The 21,521-nt window shown below is 32.3% G+C and overlaps 3 protein-coding genes across 5 annotated transcripts in view; 1 reads left to right on the top strand and 2 right to left on the bottom strand.

Annotated features, from left to right (window-relative positions):
* The window catches only part of NSUN3 (NOP2/Sun RNA methyltransferase 3), a 56,738-nt gene extending 56,363 nt beyond the window's left edge, over positions 1-375 (bottom strand). The window contains exon 1 of the mRNA XM_069475052.1: positions 320-375. Coding sequence (XP_069331153.1) covers positions 320-334 — 15 coding nt within the window. The 5' untranslated portion in view covers positions 335-375. The remainder of the gene's footprint in view (positions 1-319) is intronic.
* Positions 1-21,521, top strand: part of PROS1 (protein S) — a 218,026-nt gene that overhangs the window by 51,012 nt on the left and 145,493 nt on the right. The gene's annotated exons all lie outside the window — the stretch shown is intronic.
* ARL13B (ARF like GTPase 13B) overlaps positions 6,422-21,521 on the bottom strand; it is a 70,892-nt gene continuing 55,792 nt past the window's right edge. For 2 of the 3 annotated variants that reach the window (XM_069472468.1, XM_069472470.1), the window contains exons 6-10: positions 20,096-20,201; positions 15,607-15,832; positions 12,862-12,978; positions 11,759-11,827; positions 6,422-6,796 (exon numbers count right to left, since the gene is read on the bottom strand). In XM_069472468.1, coding sequence (XP_069328569.1) covers positions 6,720-6,796; positions 11,759-11,827; positions 12,862-12,978; positions 15,607-15,832; positions 20,096-20,201 — 595 coding nt within the window. In that variant the 3' untranslated portion in view covers positions 6,422-6,719. The remainder of the gene's footprint in view (positions 6,797-11,758; positions 11,828-12,861; positions 12,979-15,606; positions 15,833-20,095; positions 20,202-21,521) is intronic. The other variant, XM_069472469.1, reaches the window with a different exon arrangement.

Raw genomic sequence — 21,521 nt, 5'->3', positions numbered from 1 at the left:
GCTCCCAGGACACAGCAATGACACGCAAGACAAATTCCAGCCCTCGAGGAGCTGGAGGAAGTATTAGAAGTCTGCAAGCTGGGCTGAGGGGAGGGGTAACCTGGGCACGGAGGAGAGTCCGCGGTTGAAAACGCTAAAGGGCAAGCGTCAGTGCCCTGAACATTACTCCAGGGCTCTACAGAGAAGCCAAGGAAATCCAGATAATCGCGAAGGGGCGGCCAAAGGTGAAGTTCCCCTGTCCCGTCCCCCTCCCGCACCCCTCGTCGGCACAGAAGTATCTGGTTCATTCAGAGGAGCCCAGCCGGGCCCCAGGCCTCACCCGGGTCAAGATCATCCCGCTCTGAACTTCCAAACTAGAGATCTATAAGAACTGGCACCAAAAAGCCTCCAAGAAACCGAAAGAACAGCTTGACTTCCGGGTTCGGCGGGATTCCGCTTCCGTTCTCACTTTTCCGGTTCAACTTGTCGCGAGATACTGCTTTGCGTGCGCTATAGAAATCTCGCCAGAGACATAACTCCCGCGAGAGACACACGCGAAGTTATTTTGGGTGTCTGATGGAGGGTGGTGTTTCCAAGCCCGCGGAGGCAGTGAGCGAGGCATTTGGGGCTGGGGCTGGTGGCTGGAGCTTTGGGCGGCCGCAGCTTGGGCGCCGCCTGGATGGTAGAACCTCATACTTCGTGCTGAACTGTCTCAGTGTATGGGGCCTGATAAAAGAACGAGTCTTTGGTCTATGTTTATATGATGATTGTTTTAAAATGTTCTCAAAGACAAAGCTAGTTAGTAAATAATCTACCAAATCTGATGACCCTCTTTGGCCCAGATAGTACTAAAGGATAAAAGGGTGAAATATGGTGAAATAAGTCACATGTTTTTCCAAAAGTAGCCCATGGGGATAATCTCTTCCTCCTAATGGGGAGTGTTACATGATTAAATTGAAATACACATGTAAAGCGGTTAGCACAGACACTAGGGAACAGTAAACGCCCAAATGTGAGCTGCCGCAATTTTCACTACCAGGATCATTGCGATTATCATCATCACGTTCTGATACCAAATGCTTGAAGACTAAAATGACCTTCCACGCTAGCATCCCCATTCACCTTTACAATAAGCAATGTTAATGGTTCTTAGGAAGGTGTTTATTACACCCATTCTGATAAGAATAGTTAACTTGCTCTCTTGGTGTTATTCTTTAGTAACTACCCCTTGTAGCAGCAATCAGCGGTTTATCATGCACACAAAAAAATTCAGTGCTTAATATGGTCTCCGATATTCAATAAGCACCGTTTTGAGTTGGCCCTTGATGCTCAGAGTATCAGTATGGGCATATGCAATAAGTACAAGACTTATAACCAGTAAAAACACGTCTTTACCGCTAATGTGATTTGAAGTTTAATACATTTAAACAAGTTTCCCAGTAATCTAAAAATGCATCATATTAGAATTTATATTTGGTGACAAAAGAAAATATGGTATTAAGGAGTGAAATGATGAAATGCATGTCATCTGTTGGATGTTTGTGGAAAAATTAGTCTACCTTTCAGCCTCTATACTTTGATATTTTATAAATTTATTTTTCTATGCTCATTACAGAATGTTACAATTAATGAATTAATACAGTAGTATTATATTTGCAATGTAAACATGTAAAAGAATTTTAAGAAAGTAGTAAAAATCTATACTATATTTCTGAGGGAAAGACTGTTTACTTGGAAAGAGGTCTTATTAATTCTATAACATTGTTTTGTGACTTAGCATATTTCTATCTTGTGATTTTAAATAAACATCTTCACTCATGAATTTTGTCTCCATTTTTGATATTCTGCTTATAATTCCTAATTATGCCCTTAGTTTGGGTAGGTTTTCAAATCTTCCTAGTTATTTCTTTTGTAGATTACCTGCTTATGCCCACTGATCTATAGGTGTTTTAGTGCTATTTTGTTTATATTTGTATTAGAGACGTTAACTATGTCACATTTTAAAATACTTTCCCAATTTTTCTTACAACCATTTGACTTTAAATGTGAAAATATTTTAAACTTTTATGCATTATCAATTGAGTTTGTTATCGATTCCATTGCTTTTAGACTTATAAATTTCATCCCACAGAGGAAAGCCACTTGTTTCTTTACCCATTTTTTAAAATAGTTTGATCTTTTATAATTAACCCCTTCATTAATCTAGAATCAATATTTGTGTATCATGAGAATGTTAATGGATTTACTCCCTCACCCCCAACCCAAATAGCTACTGAAGAATAAACAAAGCTCTACATTGAGTTTTAGGAATAGAAACTGTTATTAATGGAAGCAAACTTGTGTGAAACCACTGCAGACATGAAATAAGAAATTAAGCTGAATACTAGAAATAACATTTTTTTACTGGTAGTGTTGAAGAACCAAGACTTAACCTCTAGGCAAGAAATGAATTTTGACATACTGAAGCAATTTTATTGTAAAGTTGGTTGATATAAGAAGTGTTTCAGAATAAATACACTTTACAGACCATCCATCTCCTAAACTGTTTTATGAATTTTCATATTTATGTTAAAAAATGTCTCAAAACCCTTCATGATCATATAGAGGTTTACGTTGTAAAAAGATAAGGGCTGGCTTTTTAGTAAAACAATGTGAAATCAAGAGAACCCTTAGCTCTTTAAAGTACATGGCAGAAAAATACAATGGAGGAACCTGTGATCCAGAGAACACAGCATAGTTATAGGCAATCTTGGGCTTAAGCTTCAGGTGAGGCTTGCATTTTATTAAAGTTTAGGGCTCCAAAGTAGTATGTACAAACTCCAGCAGACAATCTGCTGCAACTGGAAAATAAATATAACGACTTCTATTTTTATTAAGTTTTGTCTAATCTTTTAAAATTAATTTTTAGAGGGTAGATTTAAAAATATACATAGTACAATAGAACAAGTATGTAACTGTTATGGGCTGAAATTTGTCCCTCCAAAATTCATGTTAAAGCCTTAATCCCAAGTATCTCAGAATGTGACTACATTTTGAGATAGGGCCTTTCAAGAGTTAAGTTATACAAAGTCATAAAAAGAAATCTGAACACACTGAGAGACATCAAGGACATGTGTAGAGAGAAAAGGCCATGTGAGGACACAACAAAACAGTGGCTATTTTATAAGCCAAGGAGAGAGGCCTCAGGAGAAATCAAACCCATCAACACCTTGGTCTTAAGATTTCCGGCATCCAGAACTGTGAGAAAATATATTTCTATTGTTTAAGCCACCCAGTCTGTGTTATTTTGTTATGGCAGCCCTGGCAAACTAATAAAATAACTCAAATATAAATGTATATTAAAAATGTTTACTGATAGCAGGTATTATTATAAAAATTTGGAAACCACCGATTGACTTACCTAAGTCATAAATTCTGTGTCCTCAGTGGCACATGGAGGAATTTACAACACAGGCCCTAATCAAATGTTTTTTTTTTCCTATTTTCCCTTAAATTATACGCTAATCCCCTTCATTAAAGGAAATTCATTTCTGATTTCTTACTTTTTCTTAAAAAGAGGCATCTATTATTCTGTTTCCACGAAGTTGAAAGAATAAGTGATATGATATTTTGATAACCTATACCGTATTTTATTGAAAATTTTGAAATATCTGAGTTTGTTCCTTGGATCAGCTAGAATATATTTCTTGATAAATTAAATAATCAGTATTAGCAGAATCTCAGTTGCAAAGCGTATTCCACCAAAAGAAAAATTTAGCAATTAAAGCCAAGAATGATAAAGTTTATAACCTACTGCTTTATTTGTATAAACAGTTTCACTTTTGAACAGCTTTTGTCACCTGGAAGCATTTGATTTCTTTAGTTGCAATGGGAGAAACTGAGTAACATGAATAGAATGGCATACTGAACTAAGTATCAAATCAAAATATTGTCATAGTAAGAGAACACTTACTAAGAGATCAGCTGCAAATACAATGGTGTATTCTATAGGTGAACTGCTCTTGGCTATTCACAGGTTTTAGGTTTTACATATTAAGGGAATTCTAGTCTTTCATTTGGCACTTAAAAGAGCACTTAATTTTATACTTACAGAAAATATGGTACTTAATTTATACAAAATTATAAATTTGCTTCCCCCACTATAAAAATTAACCAAAATTTACAAAAATAGTTTGAAAAGTTGAAGAAAATATACAACCAATAACTCTAAAAAATTCACTATTAGCATTTGGCAACATTTCTTTCTAGTGTTTCTATGCATAGTTTTATACTTGACATCAGTTACATACAATATTGCATATATAGCATATACATATATATATTTTACACATAAAGGCATATGTGTCAAAGGATTATCTTTTAGATAAATAAAAATATCTGTGGACCAGTAGTTTTAATAAAAGACAGACATCAAATATCTAGAATCATATAGTAAAATGTTATTTTTAGTTGTGTTTAAAATCAGAACATTCTTTCCTATATAAAAACTTGGATAGAGAAAAAAGTTTTTCATGTAAAATAACAAAAAATGCATTATTTTAATCCACTGATTTAGATTGTTTTCCAAAAATCATATGAAAACATACTTACCTATTTTATAACCCAAACAAAATCATTTCAATGCACCAAAAGAAAAGAGAAATGAGATAGTAGCATAAATTATTTTTATTGTGTGAAAATGCCATAATTCATGATGATTAAAAATGTAGCATATAGCAAAATAGGTATTTAATTGTTAAAATCCACCTGGAATTACAGAACATGTTTTAAAGTATTTTAGGATGCTTTAAGAATACAAATTAAATTTTTTGAGAGAGCTACATAAAACACTAATTCCATTTTATAATATATTTAATTTCAAAATCATTTTTATTTGTTTTTATTAAATGGAGTCAGTAAATACACAGTAAACACTGATAGGAAACACAAATTTTAAAAACATGTATACTCTCAAACGAGGTAAATATTAAAAAGATGGCAAAAATATGAGTTTTGTTTAAAAATTGAATAAATGCAAATATTACAAAAGGAACCAAAAAATTGTTCAATTTTCCCTCCAAAATCCAATACAAAATTTACACACTGTCTTCTTGTGTTGGTTTCCATCACATTTCGGTCACCTATCAAATTTACGTTGTTGTGAATTTTATATGTGAAGTAGAATGCTTTTTACTCCCTCAGTGTCGTAGGTAGGTCCCACGTACAAACTCCAACAAACTATATGATGCTGACTAGAGGAATAAGTGACCTGATTAATGAAAGTTCAGTGAGTTAAAAAATGCGAATATAATGCTCTGAAATAAAATTTTAAAAGTAAATAATCATATTATACTGCATTAAATGTACTTCTTAATGTTATTGTCAGATACCAGTATATGTCTATTGTCAGTACAAGTTACCAGAAGCACCAATCTTAACAAGGTGATATAGAAATCATTCCATTTACAGAGTTTTCACCTTGATATAAAGATATGTTTTCGATAAATATAACATTATGAATCTATTATTCCAAATATAAATCTAAAAGTTTGTCTAAATGCCAGATTAATAGAGAATCCATCCTATGGATGCCATTCTTAAGTGCAAGAGAAGTGTTATCTTTCTAAATTGAGAAACTATTTTGGAATTATTTCTTTGCAAAAGTAATTCTGAACCAATATTTTTATTGCTTATTGCTTTAGTACTCAAGCTATTTCCCAGTTGTAAAACACAAGTCTTTGGACCTGCAGTAGCTTTTTCAGTCTTTTTGCCTTTAATTTCAAGGCATGAAAGAATTACAAAAACCTACAAAGAGTCACCGCAGCTTCTGACAGAACAAGGGAGCACCTTGATCTCTGAAAGTATCTAACCTTTAAAATATGGGTTCATTCAAACTTTTAATAATGTGTCACAGAACATATTTTTTTGATTAATTTAAAAAGCATTTGGGTAAAAATGGTATTTCAAGTCTCTTTCATTTATTAAGATCATCACCAAAGAAAACAACAACAACAAAATGAACTTTCTCCTTAGGTATTGCTTTCAAATTGCATAATATGTTAGAATAAAGATCTGAGAATCCACTATTTTAAAAAGGTATTATTTTTAAATTAGAACAAATTAGGATATACACTTCAAGAACAATGTTATTAAAAAACATACCTGAAGTCATATAAATATATCCTGTTTTTATAGTTCATGTCTATCAAGTAAATCAACTCTACTTTCCAGACACAATTTAAACAAAGCATTTATAGAAAAGTGCACAATCAATATCATAGTGATTAAAATTCTTAAAAGTTTTAGAAAAATATAAAAATAGTTAAAAATTTAGGTTATAAATTCCCAGAAGTTCCCCTTACACGTGCATGTATTTTATAAAAAATGTTTAATATATAGAAATACAGACTATTAAAACAAATAGTAAAGAAAGTATACAAAGTCCATTGGCTCTTTCTCTGAAGAAGTTTTCCTTCAGGAATATGCTTATGAGTGGGGATGTGCATACCAAAGACACAACACTAAATCTTTCTAACTTGGTCCAAATGCTCATCCCATCTACTGGCCATTTTGCTTTCTTTCTTTTTTAATCATGAAGAATATGGGTAATTATCAAGTGAGATCCTTAACTATTAATCTCACTGAAATCACTATGGTTATCTTGCCCCAGTCAACAATGTTCAGGGTTTTTCTTCTTTTGAGAAAAAAGAATGTCCCAGTTCACCTTGCTGATATTAAGAGAGCTCATCCACATGACTTGGCTATGAGATCACATCATGAGCATCACTGTTGGGTCTTTGTCGCACAGCCAGGGGAGGCAGCGGCTTCCCATAGAAATCTACATAAAGAAAGGAAACCAAAAGCATAAAACAGTTATGGTAAATCAAGATTTTTAACACAGTTCATTATTTTTCAACCAACACCTTTAAAAAAAGTAAGACATTCTAACTTTGCAGGTGAGGCCATGGGTGGGGAAGATAAAAAAAAAAAAAAACAGAATCCAAGAAAACTTTCACAAATTCAAAACACAATCACTCAGGTAAATTCCTAACTGTAGATTAGAAATTAATCTCTACTTGACTTAATAAAAAGCTGTACCTAATGGATACATTTACTATTATTTTTGTTTCTAATTATACATTCATACTAGAACAGAACAAATGTAAAATATGGAACCTGTTGCTAATGTCCTGATAAGTCCATTCTATGTTCTTATCCAGTGGCTGTTACTTTCAGGTATTTTAGGAGAAGCATTCATTAATTATTCCTGTGTTCTTGTTAAGTTGCAATCTTTTAAAATAATACTTCAATATAGTTCAGTGACTTGGAGAATATTTTTTAAAAAGTCTTATTTTGTCCTTCATAATAAATTTCTATTCCTTAATTATCATAAATTGGCTTATAAATTATTATTTTTTTTGAAAAAGGGTCTTTCTCTGTTGCCTGGGCTAGGGTACAATAGAGTGTGATCATAAATCACTGCAGCCTCAAACTCCTGAGCTCAAGCAATCCTGCCTCAGTCTCTCGAGTAGCTGAGACTACAGGCATGTGCCATGACACCCAGCTAATTTTTCTATTTTTTGTAGAGCTGGGGTCTCATTCTTGCTCAGGCTGGTCTCCAACTCCTGGCCTCAAGCAATTTTCCCACCTTGGCCTCTCAAAGTGCTAGAATTACAAGCATGAGCCACCAGACCTGGCTAGCTTATAAATTTAATGGCACATGTAAACCTTCAGTAAGTACTTATTTTCTGATCTGTCACCTTAAAATTATTCTAGAAGCATAGGTGTTCAGGATCACTTAAAATAAATATACTGAAAATGTGTTAGGGGAAAATGATTTTTAAAACAATTATAGATTCAAAGTAACTATTAAGCTGCAAGGATAGCCTAACAAATCTTAATATAATATAATATAATGCTATATCACAATGAATTAAAGGTATGGGTTTCAAAGCTGGACAGATCTAACTTCAAATTCTGATTCTGCCACTTAATAGCTATATGGCCTTGGGGTATAGGTTCCTCAAGCACAAAATGAGGATATTGTTGCCCATCTCATAAGGTTATTTGGGAGAATTAAAATGATGTAAATACCTAAAGTGATTAGCAATGTGCCAAGCACATGGTATATGCAATTATTATTATAATTTAAATGATAAGAGATACTCAATTATTTTGATAAAATTAAAGTATACACTCTCTAATTTCTCGAATTCAAAATTAATAGAATTTTAATATAAAACAGAACTCACAAACTAATGTGAATGTTTACTAATAGGTTTTATTTTTGCAATTTAAAAATATCTTTTTTAAAAGATAAATAAACATATATGCAAGAAATCTCTTCTTCCCTCCCAGGAAATTAGTTTACTTCTGCAGTTGATTTTGTTTTATTTCTTAGGCAGAAAATCAAATCATTTTATACAAAGTAAGTTTCTTATTACCTTAATCATAGAGGATATAAGTTGATCTTAGGAGATACCTAAAATGACCAACTTAATTGCCAACACACATTTTTATAAAGGGTTTCAAATTTTTTAACATGAAAATTGAAGAGCAGTAAAACTACACACAAAATTTTATCTTCCTTCATAATTTTAATATTCCTTGGTTTGTGCATTTGGTATTTTTTAACCAACAGAATCTTTGATTCATTTCTCATAATGTATAATACATAATATATAACATACTTTTGATAAATTGCAGATTGAGAGTATTTACAAGTGAATATAGATTCTCTTTTTAAGTCTCTTCTCCAAATACATCTGTCTTACCTGTTACACTGAGCAAGCTTTGCAAACAATAAAGCAATTAGAAATGTAGAATCAAATTGCTACCAAAGTAAATGTCTGTAATCAAAGTACAAGTAAGTCTCTGCCTTATAAATTCACAATATGACTATAACAAATTGTTTTTCAACTCAGAAAATTTTAAGCTAAACCAAGTGCAGTCAGTTTTTAATTATTTACTCTAGTTCATAATATATGTGTTGTCTACTTGCCATCAACCTTATATCAGTATGCTTCTGAATATAAATGCAAAAAAATATGTACAAAGTAAGGAAATGAAGAGGATCCAATTATGTAATTGGTACCTATCAGTATCTCAGACAAAAATCTCATGACAACCCCTAAAAACTATTTAATGTAAGCTTTTTGTACTAAAATTTTACATGTATTATACCTGCTTTCTTCTCCAATTAATGAAAGCAGAGTTGACTGTACATTTTTTTAACCTAGGTAAGGTATACTTTGACCTAGAATATATTGGAAAAAAATAATAAAAACATTTTAAAACTTGTGAAGTTACAGTGTTTGCTCTGGGAAGCTAAAGTTTGATACATACTTAAAATTAACTGAAATATTCGAATATAATAGTCTTAAACTGAACTAATTTACTGTAATTTTTTCCCAGGAGTTCTAATTTAAAAACAAACACAGACAAGAAAAAAATTTTTTAAGAAAACCTTCTCAGCCCATTTTCAACTACTTCTTCCATTTACCCTTAACTGTGATGTTCCTCCTGACTGAGCTCATCAGTTATTTTCTTCTTACTTCTTCCTCTGAGTACTGCAACAACCTCCTAACTGCGATTATTACTGCAGGTGTGGTCACCATCAAGTCTGTACTTTACATTGTGACAAAAATTATTTTTCTAAGCTGCAAATCTAACACACTATTTTCTCTTTTAAAAATGAATAGTATCTCAAAAAATTATAGCAAGTCTAGATACCTTATCATACACAGGAAGCCTTCACAATCTGACACCAAGCCTTAAATCCACTTTCAATACCCTCTATAATTTAAAAATTTCTCTTTCTTATCCACTCTATGCACATGAACCTAAGCTCCAGTCACAGGTAACTTCATGCTATTCTTCAAATAAACAATATTCTGTCTGACCTCTCTACCTTTGAACAGTCTGCTGCTTCCACTGACTCTTCTCATTCTTCAAAGACCCAGGTCTAATGCCACCTTCCCTAACTGCCCACACAGCTTATGCACAGTACTCCAATTGTACACTATAGAACTTATTGTCATACATGCTATAGTAAGATGAAGTATTATCTTCTCCATTAGACTAGGACCTCCACAAAGGCAGAATGTGTATCTTATTTTTCTTGTCATTACCAATGTTTTAGACACTGCTAATTACAAAATAGTTGCTTATTGAATGACAGTAAGAGGAAAAAAACTGTCATATTAAAAATATTTTTTCTATATATGTATATGTATGTATATATAAAAACACACACTAATATTACGTAGTTTTTTCTAACACAGTGAATATTTAAATTGACAGTGTATTCTAATGTACACAAATTCACTAAGAGTTAACAGGAACTAATCTACTATAGTTTATAAAAACACCATGATGTAAAGTCAATAAACCAGAGATATGTGATTCCACTGGAAATAACACTTCGGTAATTCTGATATAATCTAAGGACAAACTTTTCTGCCTTTAGAAATGTGAAAAAAAAAATCAGATAATTTTCACTAATGATTATGAAGAAATATTTCATTACTGAGCTACAGAATTCTGAAAACAAAAGCAAACAGCATATTTATATTTATGTACTTTTTGAATGAAAATATTTTATATACTTTGATATAATTTCAAATTAGATAATAATGCTTTTCCCAAGATTAAACTTCTTTTTTCCTAGTAAGTGATTTCCTTAGGAAACCAAGTTCTAGATTATGCAAACACAAAGCCATCAAAAAGGGAATTGAAGGACAGGTGGGGTGGCGGAGGCAAAAGGATTGTTTGAGGCCATGAGTTCAAAACTAGCCTTTGCAACATAGCAAGCGACCCTATCTCTACACAAAATTGAAAAATTAGCAAGGCATGGTTGCACTTGCCTATTGTCCTAGCTACTTGGGAGGCTGAGGCAGGAGGATTACTTGAGCCCAGGAGTTCGAGGTTACAGTAAGCTATGCTTATACCACTGTACTCCAGCCTGGGCAATAGAGAAAGATCCTGTCTCAAAAAAAAAAAAAAAAAAGAAAAGGAATTGGATATTCTCAATAGACAAGTTTATTGAGCTACAATTCTATGTAATTATTATTCTTTTGCACCCTAGAAATATTTTATGGAAACAACTTAGACTGATGGTCTGTAATCATGACTACTGCCTGTTTTAGAAAGCAGTTGTCTACTATTTCTAACTGTCCTTTCCCTAGTTTTTGCCTCCTGGAGTTCTAATGCCATAAACTAGCTGGACTATAGCTTATGTTAATTTTATTCAAAGTTGTTCTCTTAACTCAATAAAGCCTTTAATAACTTACTTTCTGTTTAGCTGAACTTTATTTGGGTTACTGATTTGAGCTCTAATTTTACAAATTATGTTGATCTTTACTTCATTTTAATATTCAGCAGCGGTGTGTCTTATGAATAGAGCGAGAAAAATTACGTGGCATTATCATTGAATACATTGAGCATATATAGGACACTGCAGTTTTTTGACACTGTAAGTATAATTGTCTCATATTTAAATTGTTTTAAAACATTTCCTTTTCTCAATCACTTGTTTAAATGTATCATACATAAACACAAGCTATGATTCTTTTTACCTCTGTATTCTAAGGTAAACATCAAATCAAATTATATGGAGGTAAAAGCCCACTTAAGAATAAAAAATTTAAAAAAAAATTAAAAAGGAAGTATAATAAAAAAGGATGGCTGTGGATTTGAAAGGCTTCCAAAAATAAAATATAAGTTTGTTTAAGTTATGAGGCAGAGCATAGTGAATGTAATATGTACACATGATATTCGAAAACTGATCCTTTTGCATTACCATTATGACGTGTTTCACCAAGAGGCTCAAGTTTTGGAAGTCTAGTGACTTTGGGGGTTCCCCAGCCAACTAAAGAAAAAGAAAAACATTTAAAAATACTGTTAAACAATGTCTCTTTAGGTCTGTTGAGAGGATCCCTCCCTTGACAGGAAGTGTACATAACACTCAATGTCAATTCAAATATACTGAATGACAAAGTACTACATAGCCATAAACTCATTTTAACTCAGTTCTATTTAAAAATGTAATTATAGGCTGTTAACATCTGTTTTAAGTTTTCATTCACATTTAATTAAAAATATAAGAAGCTTCACTACCATCATAAATAAGCTTAGGATACCATTCTCACCCCTAGCAGAGGCTAAATGTGTTTTTTTTTTTTTTTTTTTTTTATTTTCTTTCTTTTAAATCATGTCCCTGAGTTCCAGTAAATGTGTTCTTAATAAATGGAATACCAGAAATGAGACTTGAAAAATTTCTTAAAGGAAAATGTTATCATCTAAAGTCTTGTAAGCAGGGCCATAAAGACATTATAAACATATTTACCTGGTCATCAGATATTTATTGAGAACCTGTAGTAGGTGAATATGCTTAGTGCTGAAAAGTTACAATTATTGTGCAGGTATATCCCAGTATTTTACATGATTTACTCCATTTAATCCTCTTAACAACTTAGGAGGTGGATATGTGTGCTGGAAATATATTAGAAATATTAATACATCTTGGGTTTAAACATTAACTTTCAGGATGAAAGGTCTAAATTGTTAAAAGCTCACATTAACCATCCATCCATGAAACTTAGATTCCTTTCAGTAATCTGGGTACTGATATTTCAAACAGAACTTGAACATATTTTAGGAAGTACCAAGTAAGGTTTTCATAATAATTTTTAATATTTTTTTACTTTTATAAAACATTTCTTTCTGATTAAAAAAAGAAAAAGATATTTATATTGACAAGAACAAATTAGAGTGAAGAACTCTTTTACACAAATTCACAAGATAATGAATATGTTGCATACAAACTACACAATTTCTTTTCCCTTTTTTCTCCCTTGTTTAAAGCGGCCTTTCTAAATTCAGTACCAATATCAATTTACTTACTAGGAGGAGGAGGTGGGGGTGGTGTTGGACTCTTAGGAGCGGAGTCATCTGTATTAACTGGCTCTACCCGGTGATTCCTTTTCATTCGTAGTTTCTTAGTTTTCTTTTTACCGTTATCTATAAGAATATAAACATGAAATGTTATACCTTTGGAAAAAGGTGAGCTTCTATAATAGAAAACAAAGAATAAAACAAGAATATTGATCTTACTAACATAAAAACATCTTCTATTCAACTTTGGAAATTGTTACCAATGACCAAATATGAACTCACATTTACCAAGAATAATTTTTTTAAAGTGATGGCTTGTTGAATAAGTGATTAATGAATATGATATAAACAGCCAAACGTCTGTATTTTAAGTTCTAACAGAAATTTTTCAGAATATAAAAAAGTTCACATTTCCAAAAGCAACTTATATTTCTCCCAAATGTCATATGAAACAAATATAATTATCTAATTGCAGGAGTTTCCATGAAAATCAAAATGGCCTGAGAAAAGAGAAGAGTTGTTGATTTTTCTCAGTGGGATACACAGAATAATTCTGGGTATAAATAGTCCAAAAATAATCCTTTGAAATGTGAAAAAAAAGACCCTAATTAAATCTAAACACATTATTCATTAAAATAATCCCTAAATAAGGTATGCCCAATGCACAAGTTTATGTGATCAAAATCACATTAGGAGACCTAGCAGAATTGAATTTGTTTTCTTTCAAAATAAAATTATTTACAGATCCCCCATTCAAGCACATATAAACATTTTAAGGATATCTATGTTAACGTGTAAATTTTAACAAGGTAAACAAGGATGGCATATTATATAACCAAATTTAGAACATCAAAGTTACTGCAATATTTTAACTGACAATTACAAACTGCTAAATTTATATATATGTAATATATTTTCTAAAATGGGACTTATCTGTAACATAAAAAAATCTAATATCTGTGAAGCCTACAAAGCAATACAAAATAAAAATATATTTAGAAACAAATTATTTTTCTAATAAATTAGTGTCACTTGAGCCATTTCACTTCTGATAGAAACAAAACCTTTTCACAATTAAAGTAGTAAGCTTTACACCTGAAAGAAGTGAAAGAGAGTTCTAGAACCACATGATACTTCAGGACAGGCAGTAGCTTAGGGTCATGGGGATGTGGAACATGTTCTGGACTGAGGTCTCAGCCTACACACAGATGAGATGTACGATCATAAACAAGTTACTCAACCTCTTTAAGTGGCTGGTTTCCTCATTTATGTAACAGGAATAATATACCCCAGGATTGCTCTGTTAAATAGCATAATGCTATGTTGAATAATATAATTTAATGCACCTGAAGGCATATTTTAAAGTATAAAATACAGTGTTAGTTATTTTATAGTTACATGATTTACTATCTTGGATCTCCCTGTGCTACATTTTCAAATCATTTGTCAAATCATTTTGCCCTTTAAAATATATTTTAGGGCTGGGCGCAATGGCTCACACCTCTGATCCTAGCACTTTGGGAGGCCAAGGCAGGAGGATAGCTTGAGGCCAGGAGTTCAAGACCAGTCTGAGCACAAGTGAGACCCTATCTCTACCAAAAATAGAAAAATTAGCCAGGCATGGTACCATGCACCTGTAGTCCAAGCTACTTTGGAGGCTGAGGCAGGAGGATCACTTGAGCCCAGGAGTTTGAGGTTGCAGTGAGCTATGATGACCCCACTGCTAGAGTCCTTTTTAAAAACTGAGAGACCACAGTAATAAGTCTTTTTAACTCTGTTGAGATAATTATATGGGTAGGGATAAGACTGTTCTAACTTCCCAACTGACAAAAAGTGTAACTTTCAAATCTAATATTTTTCATCCACCAAAATCTCCACGTTAGTTAATCTATACCTCAATGAAATCTTATTTTCATAAACCTTATGATACTATAAAAAATTCTTATATATAATAAAGGCATATCAGTAACTAGGAATGGCCAGGAAGTAACAATTATTGGGCATCACCCACGTGGCAGATACTCCCAGGAGTGCTGCAGAGTTATTTTATAGATAACCCTAAAAGCCCTGTAAATAAAGATTGTTTTTCCCCATTTTAGAGATGAAGAAATTAAGACTGAAGAATGCTATATTACTTAACATATATCTAGTAGATGAGAGAGTCAGGATTCTATCACAGGTTGTCTGATTCCAGACACAGGCTAACTTTCTATGACAGCAATAGACACGAATGTTCTATTAAATCACATAACCAGTTGGGGGGGAGCAATTATGAGTTGAAGATTGTGTAGGATATTAAAATAAGAGGAAGTTGGCTATTTGACAAGACTTTTAGGAAATGTTCTACTGGTTATGTTTGCATCCTATAGAAATAGTCGATAAAAGAAATGATGTTGATTTTAGCATTATGAGGCTTAAAAACCAAATAAATAAAAAACCTTAAAGATGTCAAATATATTCCAAGGATTCTTGAGGGATATGCTGTATTCCAAATTTATGAAAATAAAATTTAAAATTGAATCTTCTGCTGAAATCTTAATAAGTAACAAAGGACCACATTTTAAGTCATCATGAAAAAAACATGTTAGGAGCAAACTGGCAAATGAGTAATTAAAGACCTTGAGAAACTCATGATAAATACTGTATCTGGAGACCAAAACTATTACAGTACATTTTTTGTGAAAATAAATATGACAAACGAAATAAAGATCTTATTAATATATATAAGAAAATTACTTTAAATAACTTTATTACCTGATTCTGATGATCGCTGGTCTGTCTCATCTTCATTCTCCAACTGCTGTGTTAATGCCTCCTTATAATTTTCTACTAGTCCAGATTCATTGCTTTTTTGGCCATTGTCACTAATCTGGCTCTCTGTCTCTATTTGCTCATGCTCCATTTTATGTTTCAGGTGGCAGCCATCACTGACTTTCTCCATCTTTTGCTTCTTTTTCTCTTTTCCAAGTTTTTTTTCATTCTAACAACCAAAAAAAAAAAAACCCTATTATCTTTATTATCATGTTTATATTTAAGATAGTTTTAAGGGAGAAATCAAATAACCTAACAACATTCTGTAACTTCAAGGACACAATGAGATTTCTATTTAAAAAATTGTTGAATGTATCATTAAAACATGTTAATTGCCAAATATTCAGTAAACATATAAAGTAAAACAAAAGAAAATAAATATTATCAGTAATTCCGCAATCTAGGATGACCACTATTCAGTGTATGATCACTAAGAGGCGCTTTCCTCTGCCTATTCCCACACACACACAGACATACAGCACCTACAAACATACATAAACATAATTGTCTCTATATGTACATATTTATATATTTGTTTTTGAGGGTTTTTTTGGTTCTTTGTTTTGAGACAGAGTCTTGCTCTGTCACCCTGGGTAGAGTGCAGTGTCATCATCGTAGCTCGCTACAACCTCAAACTTCTGGGCTCAAGTGATCCTTTTGCCTCAGCCTCCTGAGTAGCTCAGACTCCAGGTGCATGCCAGGATGTCCGGCTAATTTTTCTATTTTTAGCAGACATGGGGTCTCACTCTTGCTCAGGTTAGTCTTGCACCCTGTGCCAATGCACCGGCCTTATATTTGTTTGTTGTTTAAATAAAAAAGAATTGAAGTTTTTATTTAAGAATATAAACTTCTTTCCATTTCAATGAATATACAAAGTGCTTAGAATAGTCCTTCAAAATACTATGTGTAAGTCTTAGTTACTATTATTTTCATCAATTACATTATCACTTTGAATGGTTATAGCATAACTTATTTATAACTTATTTTACCAATTCTCCATCAATGGACCACAAATTTACTTTCAGTTTTTCACTATTATAAGAAATACAATCATCCTACTAGCTTTGTTTAGACTACATTCTTAACAACAGAACTACTGGAATGTGACATATATTCACAAACTTCCTTTCAGAAAAACCAAATCAATTTATACCCCCAGGCAATTGGTTGGGAAGGTGATTTTTCTCTACATCTTTCTCTGCATATCATTAATGACCTTTTACATCTCTTACAAATTAATAAATAACCATGTTTACCTTAGTGTTGTTTTAGTTTAATTTAAATTTTTTTTATAGTTACTAGCAAAGATGAACTATTAAAATACCCTTACTGCTATTTTTATTTTTTCTTTAAAGAACTGCCTGTGATAACCCAAGACCCACTTTTCTGTTAGATTCTCATTATTTTTATAGTAATTTGTAAGGGTTCTTTAGTTTGTCCTATGTGTCACTAGGACCAGTCTCACAGTCACATAGGACTATGTGTCCTATTTTCCACTAGGGTTTGTTATGCTGATTTTCGTTTTTGCTTTGTAACTTTGTAGAATAGGTCTTTTAAAATTGAATACTACAAGATTTTTTCACTTTATGATTGTGGCTTGACTGTCCTGCTTTGAAAGTTTTTCCACTTCTAAGCACATATAAATCTTTAACTCCATTATCTGCTAGTATTTTTAAGGCTTTACTTTTTTAATACATTTAAGTCTTGGATACTTCCAGAACTTAATTGGGTATACAGTTTTCAATGATTTTACTTTTTTCCAAGTGGTTGTTCATATTCTTTTCTCTCAAGTTTGAAATGTTACCTTTATCTTATACTAAATGCTTATGCATAATTAGCTTTATTACTATTTGTTCCACTGATCTATTTTGGAACCAATACTTCATAATACTTCACCAATTTTATTATCTGTGGTAAAAATCAAAAGAATGTTAGGTGCTTCTGTACAATGCAAACATACCAAAGGAGAAGTTTCATGAAAAAAAGAAAATTTGCATGGTGAAAAGGAGACTGTCAGTAAATTTGTTTTCATTTCTTTACTGACCATCTTATTAAAAGTATCGTAGTTGAAAAGCATAATAATTATACTTCCCCCGTGCCACTTATTAATTCAGGGACTTTCTGTGTAGGGTATACTATGCTGTACACCAGTATTGTTCACTTCTTTATATTGTGAAAAATACAATGCTGGGAGAAGCACTAGGGCCTCTTAAGTGATATATACCCATGGACCTATAAAATAAAGTCATTCACAAAGAGAGCTATATAGTATACTTAAGAGTAAATTAATGTTTCAAAGTGAAAAGCAAAACTTGATTTTCTTCTATTTTTAAAAGAACATAAAACAAAACTTGACAAACATAATTTTTGATAGGATGGAGACAAAACAATAGTTCATGCTATTAAAATGGTTTTACTATACTTAGAAAAGCACATATTTAGGGTGATCCTAATATGGTTAATGAAAGATTGAATACAATTAATCTTCTGATATCTAAGCAACTTAAGACCTAATACCTCATGTTACCAACTCTTTTGCAAAATAAAGCAATACCAAAACTATCCAATCATCTTTTTACCTGCGGAGCTGCCTCCCTCCTCAGCAGCAGCTCCAAGGAAGAAATAATCATCCACCTTTCCAGATGAGCACCTGTGTGGAAGGAGGCAGCGACAGGGGAAGAGGAAAGGAGAACACACCAGCTTCCACAAGAGGCTCCGAGTAAATGGAAGAGGTTTAGGCATCACTGCCTCGGAGGCATGGCTACTGAAGGCCATTAAGCAGAGCCCCTGCAAACTCTGGACACCAGCAGAAAATGAAAACAAAGACAGACACACACACAAACACACACACACACTCTTAAGTTCTTCATAATTAAAATCTACAAATTAATGTTGGTGAAATTTCTGATGATTTAAAATTAAAATAAATGGTGTTCAGATATAGGAGAATTTTTTGCCATCTCAAACATTCTTTTTTTATGTTAACATTTTACTTAAATCAGTACAAGGACCATCCTTACAAAACGCCGTCCAAAATAAACATGCAATATGAACTAGCAGAGACTGAAACTACAGCTTAAGAAGTTGTGCCAGTTGTTGGTGTTGTTAAATGATGTCAGGTACCTTAAAATTCACAAGACTAAACGATTATTTTTTCAAGCCTCCTGAATTAGATTATATTAGACCATCTAAGTCAGTGGGAATTATTAGATGCCCTGGCATGTTCAAGTAATTATATGTGCACGAATTATACTCCTAAAAGCAAGAAAATAGTTTCCATGACAAGTTTAATGTAGTTGTTTTAACTATTACAGGAATATGATTACTGATCAGAAATGTCAAATGGCATCAAGACAAATTTCTTAAGAATATTCAATTTGGGACCATTGGTTTTAAGTGGCCTAGAAGATTATTTATTATATTCTTCAGAAATACAAAATAAGATTTGTCCAGAAATGTTTGAAATATACCTCACCTAAGTTATAAAGGCTCAAATTCTATAGATTCTGGTATTATTAGTCTAATGAACAAATAGGGAAAGCAACTATACTAAGAATACTTGAATTGATAGAATATGAGTTACTACTCTACTTCCACCAAATATCAGCATTCAAACTTTTGTCAAAATATCTACTAGTCACTAGTCTACATATGGATTAATGACATCACTTGGGTTTTAACAGTAGTCCAAACATTTTTTAAGTACACCTTCCTTAATATCTGCATGGGTGGGATCAAACATTTTTAAGTATCATGGGAAAATAGAAAATTGTTTGAATTTTAGAACCTGGCAATAGCAAGATCCATCTCTATAAAAAATAAAAAAGTTAGCCAGGCATGGTGGCACACACCTGTAGCCCTAGCTAGTAGGGAGGCTGAGGCAGAAGAATCACTCTGAGCCCCAACAGTCTGAAGTTGCAGTGAGCTATGATGATGCCACTGAACTTTAGCACGGGCAACAGAGTGAGATCCTGTCTCAAAAAAAAGAAAAAAGAAAAGGAAAAAAAAAAAGAAATTGTTTATGTACTCTAATGTATTATAAATATATAAATATTGTTGCAAAAGGACAGTAAGAGCAATACAGAAAGAGACAATGTAAACAAGAATAAATACGTTAATATCACATGACAAAAATGATAAAAAATAGATTTATCAACACAGTAACTATAATAATTGCCACAGTCAACCTTTATTTTCATTGTCATTTAATTCTGAAGTCATATTTCTCTTTTTACACTATATAAAAAGGTAAATTGAAGAGAAAAAAAAGCAGTAAACTTTTCATCAGTCTCTCACCTTTAATTTCTTTTAGAAATCATTTCTGTAGAATGACTTCTATTTTCCCTGCCTCCTTTCCCAACTCCCCGCCTCCTTTCCCAAATTCCAACTTCATAATTTAAGATATAAAAATTACATTTGTCACCATTCATACCTCAGTGATTACAGATGCTATCGGCTGGAAAGGATTCATTGGTTCTGGGTCCAACTCAGCCAAATCACTGGTTCCATCGAGTTCAGCCTGCTCTTCTCTTTGTTTTCTATTGTTTGAGGGAAAAAAAATGAAATTCCTTTTGACAAAGTATTGAGCCATGTTTAAGAAAATTTGCCATAGGTTTCAGGGTATTAAACTTAATAATTTAAACATGTAGACATGGCTTTAATTACTGACAGTATTTCAGAAATCTATATGTAGGAAATATGCATCTAGCCCCATGTAAAGATTAATCATTTGAATTTTTTAAAAAAGAAATGCTGACAAAAATGACATTTCCTATGACTTCTTACTGCCAATGGTGAAAATTAATTATCCATGTGCCAAGCGTGTATATTGTTCAATTTATTAATTATCCTCTAAAAATCAATGTTGTCCTCTTTACTAATGTTAACAAATAAAGAAATCCTCTTTTAACACTCTTCTTAAGGGTTATATCTCCTCTTATAAAATAAAACTGGGAAAACATTCTTTTAACTCAACATGTTTCTACACAAACATGTTTCTCATTTATTATAAATAAATAAAAAAGCAAGGCATCTATAGATTGATTCTCTAGAAATATATGATCAGTAATAATATAAAATGATAGATTTTATCAAGTTGTGTATCATATTTGAATAACTAGATAACAACTGTTGCTTTGCATAATAGTATAAGAGGCTATAAAAATAAGTTTGCCATGTATCATTCAGATTAAATAATTCCGTATTAGTTACCACTGAAACATTTACTATCTCTGAGATTTATAGTTAATGTTGTCCCATACATAAGTTACTAAAACAAGCAGCCAAAGACAGAAAGTGAGTACTGTGGATCTTTAACTAGATTATAAGTATAGTATAGTAATGTGGATGTTCACTGTCATGATATCAATTAACTGTGTTCTAGATGGACATGTATATCCTTTTATTCTGAACCTAGGAAGCCAAGATTTGGAGATTTAGAAATCTTTGAACCTGATTCTGGAGCCTCAGCTTTCCCACAGATGTGGATAAAAATAACTACTTCATAGGACTGTCTCAAGGATCAGATAAAGTAGTATATGTGAGAACACTCTGTAAATGAACCTACTCATAGGACAGTCATTATTATTGCTGCTACTCATTTATTAGTAAGCAGTTTCAGGCATATAGTGTTAATATACTATTTTCATGTAGCATATGTTGCACTGTTTTTCAAAAACTTTGGAAATGACTATCTGAACCAATCATATTTAGTAAAGTAAAAAGGTTATTTTTAATCACTCTTCTCTGAATACTAATTTACTTTTAATTACAGAATATCAGCTCAATAGGAGAAGTCTCAGAACACAAATGGTATGGCTAAGGAGAAAGAAGAAAAGGGGAATGAGTATTGGAAAAGC

Source organism: Eulemur rufifrons, chromosome 7 (assembly GCF_041146395.1).
Source record: "Eulemur rufifrons isolate Redbay chromosome 7, OSU_ERuf_1, whole genome shotgun sequence".
Taxonomy (NCBI): domain Eukaryota; kingdom Metazoa; phylum Chordata; class Mammalia; order Primates; family Lemuridae; genus Eulemur; species Eulemur rufifrons.
The sequence above is the reverse complement of the archived record's forward strand: the minus strand, read 5'-3'. Positions and strand labels throughout refer to the sequence as shown.